The following is a 15,345-nucleotide window of genomic DNA, read 5'->3' as shown; positions in this document are numbered from 1 at the left end:
ATTAAGGCAACTCTGAGATACTACTACACACCTGTCAGATTGCCTAAAATGACAAGAAAAGATAATGATGAATGTTGGAGGGAATGCAGGAAAACTGTGACACTGGTGCATTGTTGGTGGCACTGTGAACAGATCCAACCATTCTGGAGAACAATTTGGAACTATGTTAAAAAAGTTATCAAAGTGTGCATACCCTTAGATCTAGCAGTGTTACTACTGGACTTATAACAAAGAGATATTAAGGGAAAGGGACCTGTATGTGCCAAAGTGTTTGTGGTAGCCCACTTTGTAGTGACTAGAAACTGGAAATTGAATGGATGCCCATAAATTGGAGAATGGTTGGTAAATTGTGGTATATGAATGTTATGGAATATTATTCTGTAGGAAATGATGAGTAGGATGAATAGAGAGAGGATTGGAGAGACTTACATGAACTGATGCGGAGTGAAATGAGCAGAACCAGGAGATTATACACTTCAACAGTAATACTAAATAGATAGAAGTCGATATCTTCCACAGTGAGAAGATCCCATTCAGTTCCTATTGATCAATGATGGACAGAATCATCTATACCCAGAGAAAAACCATTGGGAAATGAATGTGGACTACTTGCATTTTTGTTTTTCTTCCCAGGTTATTTTTACCTTGTGAATTCGGTTTTTCTTGTGCAACAAGAGAACTGTACGGATCTGTACAAATATATTGTATTTAAGATACACTTTAACATGTTTAACATGTATGAGTGTGTCTGCCATCTAGGGAAGGGAGTGGAGGGAGGGAAAGGAAAAATTGGAACAGAAGTGTGAGTGCAAGGGATAATGTTGAAAAATTACCCATGCATATATTGTCAATAGAAAGCTATAATAAAAAAAGAAAAATCAGTGCATAAAAATTAAATATAAAAAAGTTAAGAAATTTAAAGCAGTGGTACTTGCCTTATAATACTTGAAATGTATTTTGGTTGGGAAACGGAGTTTGTTAGTTCAGGTTGCTTGCTAGTGACACTTAGGGATTTATAGGAAGGACTTTTGAAAAAAAATATTTGACTAACATAGCAAGGAGTTTATTGATAAAATATAAGTGATGTAGTTGGCTCAGCAGAAAGCTAAGTTTGTATCCTGACTGATTTATTAGAACTAACATTTGATGCAGTATTTTAAATTTTACAAAACACTTTGTATTATCTCACTTTGGCCTCACCAAAACTGTGGCTATTAGAGTTATCTCCATTTTACAAATGAGGAAACGTAAGATTGTGCAATGGAGTGGCCTACCAAAAGTTACCCAGCTTTAGTAGAAAGATTGTTGAATCTGGAGGGAAGGACCTGGTTTCAGATCTCATTTTTGTTGCTTATTTTGTGACCCTGGCAAATTGCTTTTCTTCTGTGGGTCTTAGTTTCTTTATGTATAAATGAAAAGATTCTTCTGGGTGGCTTATGTCTGGCTCAAGCCCGGGTTTTCTTGTAATTTATGTTTTGCATTGGAATGAAATGAAGCACTAATAGATCACTCAGTGTTAAAAAGTTTATTAACTTAGAAAATATACCTTAGCTAGGATGACAGGATGTGGCCTTCCCTCACCTTTGTGTGGAAACCATCTTGGTCTGCAAGACAGGGTGTGGTACCTAAAAGGCTTATACAGGTGGTTCTTTTTATGTCTTAAGTGAATAAGAAAACATATCAGTATAACTTGAACCTTTCAGGAAGCTGTATCAATAGCTAGGTAACTTGAGCCTTAGCTTCCTGTGCCAATCAAATCTTAGCTTCTTTGGCTTTTGGAAAAAAGAACTAGAAAGTGTAAATAGAGAGAAAGAAGGGAGGATCCTGGTCTGTCAGAGACTAAATGATCTCTGGTCCTTTCCAGCTCTAGATCTCTAATTCTCTGATTGGAGGCTGAATTTGAACTCAGGTCTGCCTTACTTTTGAATCTATTGTACTGTCTACCATGCTATGCTATCCTGTGCCTTTTCTGTACAAATGAGAATAATTGATCAGTAGCATTAAACACATACTATATAGCAGACAGTCTGGGGATACAAAGAAAAATTGTAATTATCCTTTCATATTGGACCTTTCCCTATCATGGTTTCAATATATCACGGATTGGCATAAGAAATTAGATGGGAATTTTTGGGGACTTTTGTGGAAGCCTCAAAAGATACATGAAGGCCAGCTTATGACCAAATACTTAACCCAAATTTACAATAAGATAATATAAACACATTCCATAAAAGAAGAAAAAATTTGGACTATTTCTCTGGCATGAAGGGAAGGCCAAAACATTTTATATGAATTTTTCAGATTGTGGGGGTGCCATGCCTCTTAATACTCAAGATGTGTATGGGATAACTAAAAACACTCTTGCCCTCTTGCAGCTTATGTTATTTTGGGAGAGAAACGTGTCCATATAAAAGTATATACAGAGTAAATGTGTGTAAAAATAAAAGAAAACAATTACAAGGTAGCTAAACACAAGATAATTTGGAGAAAGAGGAATATGGATGATTGCATGTAGAAGGCAGAAATGAGAGTTCTCTGAGGCTCTGCTAAGGAGGAAGTAGAGTGTATGTTTTATATGGCGATTGCATTCTGGCTGTGAACCTGGACTCTATCCTAGTTTTGTTTCTTTTATTGTGGTTGTTTTTACCTTTGTGTTGGTGCTACTGTCCTCATTTCTTTTTGTTTATTTTTCTTGTTGGCTTTTGGCTGACTGCCCTGTTTTTTTCTTTTCCTGTCTAGCTGATTCTGACTTCTAGAGCTGACCTCCTTTTTCCCCCCAATAACTCTGATATTCTTAAAGGCCTCTTATCCTGGTTTTGAGTGTTTTCTTTAATGCTCTAGCTATATAGAGTATTTTTTATTTATTGATGGATAATGGAAATGATTTAATTGTTGCCATGTGTTGAATCAGGGCCCAATATGGGGGAAAAAACCATGAATGGCTTAAAGTAATAAGTAATGTTTTAAAAATGTAGAGCCTATACCATACTTGTGTTCAGTGATAAATTGATAAGCTTGATTTAATGTTTAAAAGAAAAGTTTAGTTTAGTTTAGTACAATTTTTTAAAAAATCTACTATATCTAAAAGTTCTACTTTGAACAGGTGATTAAGTTTAGTTAGCTTTTTGTGTCAAAAATGCTTCTTTAATCTATATAACTTTAATCATAGTTCCTTACAAAAGACCTAACTTATGTTTTTGTTATTAGGTTTATTTCTGCAAGAGCACGTTATGAAAGATATACTAGCAATCAGATTCTTTTTTGGTAAGTATTATTATTGGTAAGTGGTGTCTTTTATGTTCCGTTAGTAGATTTTACCTTTGGTATCAATTTTTTATCAGAATAATTTTGTATGAAGAATTGAAATTAATTTGGTTTGGTCCTTTGGAGTTACTTAAAATTGTAAAGCATGTTTACTTTTAGATCTGTGTTTTGACAAATTGGTACCAGTTGTCAAAGAATAATCCCATAAATAAATTTTAAAAAATTAGTGTCTACATGAACAGAATTTTTCAACTACCTAATTTTTTAGGGTTAATATATTTATAATAAATATATAATATAATAAATATATAATATAATAAATATATAATATAATATAATATAAAATAATGCTATTTGATAGCATGGTCTCTCTCCACTTTAATGACATTGGTATACCCATTATTTAGACTGTTGATAAATATCATGATTTAAAAATAGTGCCTACATATACAAATATTAAATATTCGTGTGTGTGTGTGTGTGTGTGTGTGTGTGTGTGTGTGTGTGTGTGTATAAATATATAAAAAACTATATTTTGGGTATAGAGTATATATTTACACCATCAGTGGGGAAAAAAAATTGGAGAGTATTTTTCTTTTAGATAGTCTTATGAAATGACATGATTCTTCACATGTATTTTTCTGGTTTCTTTTGTAATTAGGCCAGAGTTAGTATTTACTATATAACAGAATTTTGTTTGTGGGAAACTATATGACCTTTAAAAGACTTGTATCCAAAGTGTTTTAGCCAGATAAATTAATGAACCTTATCAGTTATATGTAATTTTGAAGAGTTTTGACATGCTAAATCTGGGTACTCAAGAAATCTGAATAGTATATCCCTCCCAGACTAGAAATTAAAAAATTCCTTTAAATTTTCATATTGAGAGCATTTATTGATGAAGACCTTTAATGATCTGCATAAGATTTGAATTCATGTAATATTGAGATTAAATAAATGTGACTAAATATTTCTTTTTTATAGTTCTCAAACCATTGCCAGATGTTGGTATATTCTTCTTTCTGGATCTGTATTTATGAACGACTCTGTAATAATTGCTCCTCAAAGGTATGTTATAAGAGTATTGTTATATTAGTGATCTTGGTTAAATAAATCTCTAGTACAATAAGAATGTTTTACTGGGTTTAGTCATGCTAATACTTTTTTTTTTTTTTTTTTAAAGAAAAAAGTTCTTTAGCATCCATCATGAAAGATACTTGACAAGAGTTAAACTAATTTATATTTCTGATAGGATTGTTTTTCTAGGTTTAAATTAAAGTAGAGAGTACCCCTTTTTGTAGAGGCAAGGAACTGAAAACTGAGTGGATGCCTACCAGCTGGGGAATGACTGAATAAGTTATGGTATATGAATGTAATGGAATATTATTGTTATGTAAGAAATCTGCAGTTTTTTGGAAAAGCCTGAAGACTTACATGAACTGGCACTGACTAAAGTAAGCAGAACCAAGAGAATATTATACCTAGTAGTAACAAGAAGATTGTGTGATGATCAACAGTGATGGATTTGGCTCTTTCCATCAGTGAGGTGATTCAGAGCAATTTCAATAGATTTGGGATGGAAAGTGCCTCTGCATTCAGAGAGAGAACTATGGAGACTGAATGTAGATCAAAGCATAGTATTTTCACCTTTTTGTTATCATTTGTTTGCTTTTTTTCTTCCTCATGGTTTTTCCCCTTTTGATCTGGTTTTTCTTGATGAATATGGAAATATGTTTAGAAGAATTAGCATATGTTTAACTTGTATCGAATTGCTTGCGAATTGCTTGCTGTCTTGGGGAAAGGAGAAATGGGAAAGGAAAGAAGAAAATTTTGGAACATAAGGTTTTGCAAAAGTGAATGTTGAAAACTGTCTTTGCATGTATTAGGAAAAATAAAATACTAGGGGTTTTTACTCTTGGAACTATGAACTTTTTATTTAAGGTTTGATGATTACATTTCAGTATAATTGTATAAAGTGTATGTTTCTCTCTTTTCTTTGTACAGAGATGGTGAACCACAGGTGTGGAACATTGCATTTGTTATCCAGACAGCAATTATTCCACTTGTTTCTCATTGTGTTATAACTTTTATGGCTAAATTTCTTTAGGATTGAGACCTTTTTCTCTATTCTGAACTCTCTTCATTCTAGCTTCTGACCTTATTATTCAACTGAAATTGCTTGCTCCAAAGTCACCAACAATTTCTTTTTTTTTTAATTAAAGTTTTTTATTTTTCAAAACATATTCATAGATAATTCTGCAACATTAGTCCTTGTAAAACCTTGTGTTCCAGTTTTCCCCCCCCTTTTCCCACCCTTCTCCCCTAGATGGCAAGTAGTCCAATATATGTTAAACATAGAAATAGATGTTAAATCCATCATATGTATATATATTTATACAAATATACAAATGTGTGTGTGTATATATATATATATATATATATATATATATATATATATATATATCAATCATTCTCAAAGAGGACCGTGATATCAAGGAGGTGATGCCATAACATGTAAATGAATTAGATTTTAGTGACAGAGGGCTGGGCAAGGTCACCTCTTTTGCCTTCCAGACCCTTCTGGGTCCAGGGACCAGATGCATGTCAAAATGACTAGAGATAGTTCTAGATATACTGAGAGACCTTAAAGTCTTTTTAAGCTAAGATCCTCAGCAGGTTTTAGTTTGACTGAGGCAACAGCCATTCAATTATTAAAGCTAGGTAGCAATTGAGCAAAGACTCTCTTCTTTCACCTAGTCCAAAATCTAAATAAATAAATAAATAAATGATTGAATGAATTAATCTGGGAGGGTAAGACCCTCAGGGTTTCTGGCCAAAGCAGAAATGACTGTTATTTACATTCAATCTGAGTCAGTTGGAACCTAAACAATGACCAAATGAAGCTTGGCCTAGGACTTATTGGTGGCCAATTAGAATCAGATTGCTTTTGGTTTAAGACCTGATTCTTAAGAAAGAAATCTATTCATTAAAACCCAAGAATAATGTGGAGTGTTTAAAGGTGCAAAAGAGGAAAAAAAAAACAAAAAAAAACTTTTAAGAGCATCTGTAGGAAAGGGTATGATACCTTATGCGGACAGAAGGAGGAGAAAAGGAAGAGAGCCTTCCAACTAACCAGTTTTTGTAATGTACTCTTCTCTAAAGTGTAATGTTCTTTTTCTCTAAAGTGTAATGTTCTCTGGGAGCAGATTTCTTGGGGAGCTTCTGGAGGCAGCCTTCCTTTCAGTTCTGTGTAATAATCACCCCAAATGCAGCCTGGAGTTATCTCCTTCAAAGTCTTGTCTCTTTTCCTGGGGCCTTATTAGCTTTAGTAAAGATCTATCTCTCTCCTTGGTTCCAAGAGCTCTTGCTGCTAGTCCTTTGTCTCTTCCAGCTTCAGCCTCTAGCTCCCTCCGAATCTCCAGCCAGCACAAAGGTGGAAGATGAAATGAATCTTGACTCCTCCTCCTAGAAGTCCAAGAGTAAGCTTGTGAATTCCTCCTTATATATGCTCTCTAAAGGTGTGAAGTCTAATGTGTGAACTCCTTTAAAGGTATGAACTCCTTTAAAAGGTGTGAACTAAGTACATAAGCATTAGCACCTTGTTTCAACTTCTGTCCCATAACAAGTTCCAGTTTGTGGGCCAGCTTTATTTACAGAAGTGGTTGTTTGCCCTTCCTTATTGAAGAGGACCATGACATCAGGGAGGTGATGCCATGACATACAAGTAAATTGGATTTAAGTGAGAGGGGGCTGTGCAAGGCCATCTGAATAACATTATTATCTCTTGGATTTCCTTCTTTTTGTTGGTTCTTCATACCATGTCCACTAACCATGAATACTCTATAAAGATTTTATCTTTGACCTCATTCTCTTTTTGTTGTATATTATCTTGCATGTGATCTCATAAGCTCCCATAAGTTCATTTATCATCTTAATGTGATGTTTATCATGTTCTTATATCGCCATATCTATAGCCAGTCTAATCTCTGCTGAGCTAAATCACATATTTCCAACTTCCTTTTGGACATCTTGAACTGTATGACCTGTAGACATGTCAACCTCAATATGCCTAAAGCAGAGTTTATTATTGTCAAGAATTCTACCATCCTTTCAGTCATTCAGTGTCATCTTTCACTCTTTATTTTTACTTATACACATTTCTAATCCACTGCCAGATTTTGTCATTTCCACTTTCATAATATCCTCTTTTTTAAACATCATTTTCTCTGTTCATAAAGCCTCAAGTCAGGTCCTCTTAGAGTCCTCTTCTTTGGACTATAGCCTTCTAATTGATTTTCCTCCCTCAAGTTTTTCCTATTCCATTTGACTTATTTTTCTAAAGTACCAGTTTAACCATGTCAAGCCCATGATCTCCAGTGTCAACTCTAAATGAAATATAAAGTCCATTGTTATTTAAAGGTCTTTATAATTTGAACCCTTTCCTTTTTTCCCAATCTCCTTATATCTTCTTCCTGGTCTTTGAGCATGACACTATTATTTCACGTCGCTTTATCTTTGCCATGATTACTTTGCAGAAAGATCTCTCTCTCTCTTTTCAACTTTCACCTCCTCACTTTCCTGGCATTCTCAAGTTTTAAATCCTACCTTCTTTAAGAAATTTGTCCCAATCTGTGTTATTATTGCCAGTCTCCTTTTAGATTACCTTCAAGAATTCTGTGTATGTATGTGTATGTGTATAGGTATCTGACTATTCTTTAGATTCAGTCATTTGCATGTTGTCTCTTATCATTAGAATATATACCACTCAAAGGCATGGATTTGTTTTTGTCTTTCTTTGTATCTCTAGCTCTTACTGTAATGCTTAATACATGATAAGTATGTTGACTGACCGATAAAACTGTTTTTTTTTTTTTTTTAAATAAGAGAGTTCTTAGAGTATGGGGGGGGGGAATTGGGTGATGATATTGATATAAAAAATGTGACCAATAAAACATTAAAAAAATTAACATGCTTTCCATTTGGGGAGAAGAGAAACTAATCTAGAAGATTAACTGCATATGTTAGATCTGGATCAATATAAAACACTCATCCTTGGAACCTATTTATAGTATAAAAGGATTGAAGTTTAATGACCTTGTAGGAACCCAGAAGCTAGTATAGTTTGAGTACTATCAGGCAGAAAGAAGCAAGAATATTAGATAAGTAGATAGATCTTTCTGAGGTAAGTCAGGAAATGACAGTTGAAGAGATAAAAATAGGAAAGATTTCTTCTCATCAGTTTATCAAACCCCAAAGATCTTTTAAATTTTGGACTATGAGAGCCCTAGAAACATCTTTACTTTTGGTATCATAAATTTTACCTTTAAAAAAAATTACCTTTACAGTAAAGTAGTTTCCAGATCTTGTTGATGTTAGAACAAAAGAGGAGCTGAGTTGGGAAGAATCCTAATATTTTAAAAAATAATTTTTATTTTCCCGATTATATGTAAAATGATTTTTTAACATTTGTTTTAAAATTTTTGAGTTTGATTTTCTCCTGTCCTCCCCATACCTCCTATTGAAAAGGCCTATGTGAAGTGCAAAACAATTCCCTAAAAGTCATGTTGCAAAAGAAAAATAATTTTCCCCTCCCCGCCCAAACCCTCAAGAAAGAAAAAGACTGCTCTTTCTCTGGGTTTGGATAGCATTTTTCATCTTAAGTCCTTCAGAGTAGTTTTGGATCATTATATTGCTGAGAATAGCAAAGCCATTCACAGATGATCATCCTACAACTTTGCTATTATTATGTACACAGTTCTTTCCAGGGCCTTTTTTGATACCATCCCTCTCATTATTTCTTAGAAAACAATAATTTTCTTTCGTAATCACATGCTACAATTTATTCAGCCATTCCCCAATTAATGGACATCCACCCTCTTCTCCAATTTTCAGTTCTTAACTCTGAGAAAAGATCTGCTATAAATATTTTTATACAGTAGGAAGAAACATAATATTTAAAGCTAGACATGATATTAGCAATATTAGAAATGTGCAGTCCAGTTTTTGTAGATGGAAAAATGGCAATTTAGAGGGGGAAAGGAATTTGCCTCATAGATGATAGCCACTGTTAAGGCTGGATTAAAATCTTTCTACTTAACTCATCATCATGCTCCTCTATACCAAAGTTTTGTAAACTGGGTTGTGACCTCATAAAGGACTGCATAACAATGTGGAAGAGATGAAATTATGATTTATTATCACTAAATGTTTGATTTGTATACATATTTTATATCCATAGTTCTGTAAAAAAAACTTTTTGGCAAAAAAGTTTTGTGAGTAGAAAAAAGTTTTAAGCCCTGCTTAATGTAGCTTTAATGTCACTCTTCTGGTAAGTGAGAGAGCAGTGTAGCTCCCACTTCTATAATGCTAGCATTGCTCAATGACCCAAATTTTGGGTTTTTTTATTTTTTATTTCATGCCCAATTTGTTGCTTACTAGATACGTTTGGGGTGGTGGGGCTAAGGCATTTGGGGTCAAATGACTTGCCCATTGTCATGCAGCTAGGAAGTATTAAGTATCTGAAGCCAGATTTGAACTCAGGTCATCCTGACTTCAGGTCTGGGACTTTATCTTACTAGAAACTTTTAAAGATCATTAAAGGTAAAGCTTGTGCTATATGTTACATATTAGCAGCAAAACAATAATTGAAATTAATATTTTGAATGAAGTTGTGGTGTGGGATTTTTTTTTTTTTTTGTGAGTTACATATGCCGCTGTCCTTTTCTTTTCTTTTCTTTTCTTTTTTTTGGCATCATTTCTAACATTTGATAAGAGATATTTATCTGTTCAATTACTTTATTTTTTGTAAAAATGATAATTCATTACCTAGAGCTATTATTAAGAAAATGAGTATATTAGATGTACCACAAAAAACCTTTTAAAAAGCTGAAGTGTTCATTTTGACGGATTTAAAAAAAAAAAAGAACTTTAAAAAGCTTTATTAAGCTTTTGACAAATGTAAGGAAAAATTGTAATTGTGTCCAAAAAAGTTAAATGCACATAAAGGATGTCAATTTTTACAAGTTGGTTTTTAATATTGTTGGAAACAAAATTCTGAACTCCAAATAAGGGTGCAGTAGGTGAACAACCTCAGGAAGAGTGAAGCAGTTTAAACTTTTAATACAGTTCTTCAGAAAGTCAGTGTAAAAATTCAAAATGAGCTTATACACAGTTTTTAGGAGCAAAAGCATAGTGGGTTTTTTTTTTTCTTTTAATAGTGTTTTATTTTTCCAAATATATGCAAACATGGTTTTCAGCATTCACTTTTAAAACCTAGTATTCCAAGTTTTTCTCCCTCTCCTTCTTCCATCTCCCTCCCCAAGACGACAAGCAATCAAATGTAGCTTAAACGTGCATACTCCTATACTCATCATGCTGTTCAAAAAAAAAAAAAAAAAATCAGATCAAAAGAGGAAAAAACATGAGGAACAAGAAAAAAACAAGCAAAAGAACACAAACAAAAACAAAAATGTGAAAATACTATTCTTTGATCCATATTTAATTTCTGTAGTTTTCTTTCTGGATGTAGATGACACTTTCACAAGTGTATTAGAATTGCCTTCAATCACCTCATTGTTGAAAAGAGCCAAGTCCATTACCGTTGATTATCACTTAATCTTGTTATTATTGTGTACAATGTTCTCTTTGTTCTGCTTGCTTCAGTCAGAATTGGTTCATATAAATCTTTCTAAGCTTTTCTGAAAACAGCTTCCTCATTATTTATTATAGAACAATAATATTCCATTACATTCATATGCCATCATTTATTCAGCCACTCCCCAATTGATGGGTATCTACTCAGTTTCCATTTCCGTGCCACTTGGACTGCTACAAACATTTTTGTACATATGGGTCCTTTTTCCTCTTTTATGATCTTTTTTTGGGATACAAAGCCAGTAGAGACATGCTTAGTTTGGTAGCCCTTTGGGCACAGTTCTGAATTGGTCCACCAATGCATTAGTGTCCCAATTTTCCCATAATTCCTCCAGTATTTATCATTATCTTATTGTGCCATCTTTGCCAATCTGAGAAGTATGAATGGTAACTCAGAGTTATCTTAATTTACATTTCTCTAATCAATAGTGATTTGGAGCATTTTTACGAGAAATGGATTTAATTTAATTGTCTGGAAATTGTCTGTTTATATCCTTTGACATGTAACATTCTTTTTATTTGGAAGGCTGCAACCAGGTGTTAGAATAATAGAAAAGATTCATTGAATTGCTGTTTTGTTTAGATCATTTTTCATTGTAGACTTCAGTTTATGATAATTATAAAAGAAACAAAAACAGCATGAAGTCTAAAAGGAAAGACAGATTGAGCCAACATTTCAATGTAATATCAAAATATTTATGAAGCATAGAAAACAGTATAAATTGCAAGTTATAGGAAATACTGAGTATTATATATTTTCCATTTCACTAATAGGAAGCAACTTAAAAAAAAACAAAACAAAACATGTATTTTATCACATGGTATTCTGATAATTGTAGTCTCTTTACTACACTGTTTTTCTCACCATCCCACATTGTTATTCTGTTTTTGCAGTTTTGGTGAACAGTTTGGAGGAAGAAGAGGATGTGACTGTATTGTATTAGAGCCTTCAGAAATAATTGTGGTAAGAGCTTTATAGTCTGTAATATATCCTTTAATGTACTTCAATTAAAAACTCTCCTCCTACCCTCTCGGACATTTTCATGTGCATTTTCAGCAAAAATTATATCACAAGGTTAAATGAAAGAACAAACAAAAAAACAGCTATAAAGGCTACATACAAATGGATGTACTAATGAGAGATGTTGTTAGTTGAAACATTAGAAATATTTCTTTCATTTGGACTATATCATCACGTACCAAATCTCTTTGAAAATGATACAAATATTAGATGGTGGCTATACTAGTTATACTAGTATATATGATAGATATACTAGTTCCCATCACCCAGCTATTAAATTATTACTGAGGTAAAAGTTTAAATTTGAAGGCATAGAAATAGGGACCATGAATTTTCAATCAGTGGTTCTTCAATTGTTGTTAAATTTCATTAACATTTATTAAATATTAGGCCTCATAGTTATGAGAATAGAGATGTTAGGAAAGAGTTAGAAACTTGAAAGCCATTTAAGGAATTTACAGTCTGTTAAATTAAACTCTCCATAAATGATGGAAAAAAATACTAACTTAGTAGATGTTTGACTTGATACACATTTAATATCACTATTTCCAAAAGATAGCAGAATCTTCATATATTTTAGATAATGTGATGATGATGAATCTGAATTTGAAGCTTGGAAAGCTATTTCTCTTCCCTTCTTCTAGAATTCCCTCTCTCTTCCCATCTCTTTATCCAAAGATAAGTCTAATTTAAGATCCTTCTTAATCCCAACAGAGGTTATGAACCTGAATGATTGGAAAGATATTGGTATCTTTAACACAAAGAGAAAATTTGGGAGGGAGTAGAAGTTTAAGTGGGGAGTTAACAGGTTGAATTTTGGACATATTGAATTTGATTTGGGTCATCCAGTTCAAAATGTCCAATAAATAGCTTGTGATGTAGAACTGCACTTTGGGAGAGATTCTATGATTGGAGATATATATGCATCTTTATTGTCTGTCTACATCTACCTATATATAGATATATTTATATACACACGCACACTTATATAGATATAAATCTATAAATACATCTCAGACTCATTTATATAGAGATCATAATTGAACCCATGAAAGCTGATGAAGTTACAAAGTGAGAGTAGAGAGAATAGAAGAGGGCTTAGAATTGAGCTTTTGGTTATACCTCCAGATAGTGGAGTGACATGGTAATGTTATTCATCAAAAAGATGGGAGAATGTTTAGATGTATGAGAAGAAAACAATGAAAGAGCAGTATAATAAAAACCTAAAGAAAAGAAAATATCTAGGAGAGAGTGGTCAGTAGGGTAAAATTCTGCAAATCAAGAATGGTGAGGATTGAGAAAAGATCATTACATTTTGCAATTAAGAAATTGTTTATGACCTTTGAGAAAGCAGTTTCAGTTGAATGATGACGTTGAAAACCAGAATGTCAAAGGATGAGAAAATGGAAATAATAAAGGTAGACAATTTCCCCAAAGAATAGGGTTGGGAAAGGGAATGAGTTATAGGATAATAGCTAGTGGGGGGGGGTAGGATTTGATGAGAGTATTTTTAAGGTCAGCAGGACTGAGGGGTATGTAGAAGGAAGTAGGGAAAAAGCTAGTAGAAATGAAAAGTTGGAAGATTAATGAGAAAGAAAAAAAATGATAATGGGAGCAGTGTGCTACAGGAGATGATATCAAGCATACATGTATTAAAGTTGGAAAAGGGCCACTTATTCAAAAACTGGAATAAAACATGAGATTCCTCTATAAATGATCAGTTGAGTCCTTGATCTGAAAATATTGGGGAAAGAGAGTCTTGAAGAGAGGAGATGTGAAACAATTGTTTTTAGTGATAGGGGAAAGAATTTAGAGAGAAGTAGGATTGACTTTCTTTAATGAGACCAAGTTCTTTTTTTTTTTTCTTTTTTTTTTTTATTTTATATATATATATATATATATATATATATATTTTATAATATTATCCCTTGTATTCATTTTTCCAAATTACCCCCCCTCCCTCTATTCCCTCCCCCCGACGACAGGCAATACCATACATTTTACATGTGTTACAATATAGTCTAGGTACAATACATGTGTGCGAATATCATTTTCTTGTTGCACAATAAACATTAGAATCCGAAGGTACATGCAACCTGGGCAGACAGATATTAGTGCTAACAATTTTCATTCCCCTCCCAGTGTTTCTTCTCTGGGTGCAGCTACCCCTGTCCATCATTGATCAACTGGAAGTGAGTTGGATCTTCTTTATGTTGAAGATTTCCACTTCCATCAGAATACATCCCCATACAGTATTGTTGTTGAAGTGTACAGTGATCTTCTGGTTCTGCTCATTTCACTCAGCATCAGTTGATTTAAGTCTCTCCAGGCCTCTCTATATTCCTCCTGCTGGTCATTTCTTTTTTTTTTTTTTTTTTTTTTTTTTTTTTTTAATATTTATTTATTTTTATTTTATTTTATAATTATAACATTTTTTGACAGTACATATGCATGGGTAATTTTTTACAACATTATCCCTTGCACTTACTTCTATTCAGATTTTTTCCCTTCCTCCCCCAAACCCCTCCCCCAGATGGCAAGCAGTCTTATATATGTTAAATATATTACAGTATAATTTAGATACAATATATGTGTGTAGAACCGAATTTTTTGTTGCACAGGAAGAATTGGATTCAGAAGGTAAAAATAACAGTTTACATTCATTTCCCATTGTTCCTTTTCTGGATGTAGCTGGTTCTTTCCATCATTAATCAATTGGAATTGGATTAGCTCTTCTCTATGTTGAAGAAATCCACTTCCATCAGCATACATCCTCGTACAGTATCATTGTTGAAGTGTATAATGATCTTCTGGTTCTGCTCGTTTCACTCAGCATTAGTTGATGTAAGTCTCTCCAAGCCTCTCTATATTTCTCCTGTTGGTCATTTCTTATAGAACAATAATATTCCATAACATTCATATACCATAGTTTACCCAACCATTCTCCAATTGATGGACATCCATTCATCTTCCAGCTTCTAGCCACTATGAAAAGGGCTGCCACAAACATTTTGGCACATACAGGACCCTTTCCCTTCTCTAGTAGTTCCTTGGGGTATAAGCCCAGTAGTAGTATGGCTGGGTCAAAGGGTATGCATATTTTGATAACTTTTTGGGCATAATTCCAGATTGCTCTCCAGAATGGTTGGATTCTTTCACAACTCCACCAACAATGCATCAGTGTCCCAGTTTTCCCACAGCCCCTCCAACATTCATCGTTATTTGTTCCTGTCATCTTAGCCAATCTGACAGGTGTGTAATGATACCTCAGAGTTGTCTTAATTTGCATTTCTCTGATCAATAGTGATTTGGAACACTCTTTCATATGAGTGGAAATAGTTTTAATTTCATCATCTGAAAATTGTCTGTTCATATCCTTTGACCATTTATCAATTGGAGAATGGCTT

The 15,345-nt window shown here is 33.4% G+C and overlaps 1 protein-coding gene across 12 annotated transcripts in view; it reads left to right on the top strand.

Annotated features, from left to right (window-relative positions):
- Positions 1-15,345, top strand: part of RAPGEF6 (Rap guanine nucleotide exchange factor 6) — a 235,132-nt gene that overhangs the window by 39,753 nt on the left and 180,034 nt on the right. For all 12 annotated transcript variants that reach the window (XM_074290952.1, XM_074290954.1, XM_074290947.1 and 9 more), the window contains exons 3-5: positions 3,208-3,264; positions 4,249-4,332; positions 11,812-11,881. In XM_074290952.1, the coding sequence (XP_074147053.1) occupies positions 3,208-3,264; positions 4,249-4,332; positions 11,812-11,881 (211 nt within the window). The remainder of the gene's footprint in view (positions 1-3,207; positions 3,265-4,248; positions 4,333-11,811; positions 11,882-15,345) is intronic.

Source organism: Sminthopsis crassicaudata, chromosome 2 (genome assembly GCF_048593235.1).
Source record: "Sminthopsis crassicaudata isolate SCR6 chromosome 2, ASM4859323v1, whole genome shotgun sequence".
NCBI classification, from domain to species: domain Eukaryota; kingdom Metazoa; phylum Chordata; class Mammalia; order Dasyuromorphia; family Dasyuridae; genus Sminthopsis; species Sminthopsis crassicaudata.
This window is presented reverse-complemented; position numbering and strand designations above follow the sequence as displayed.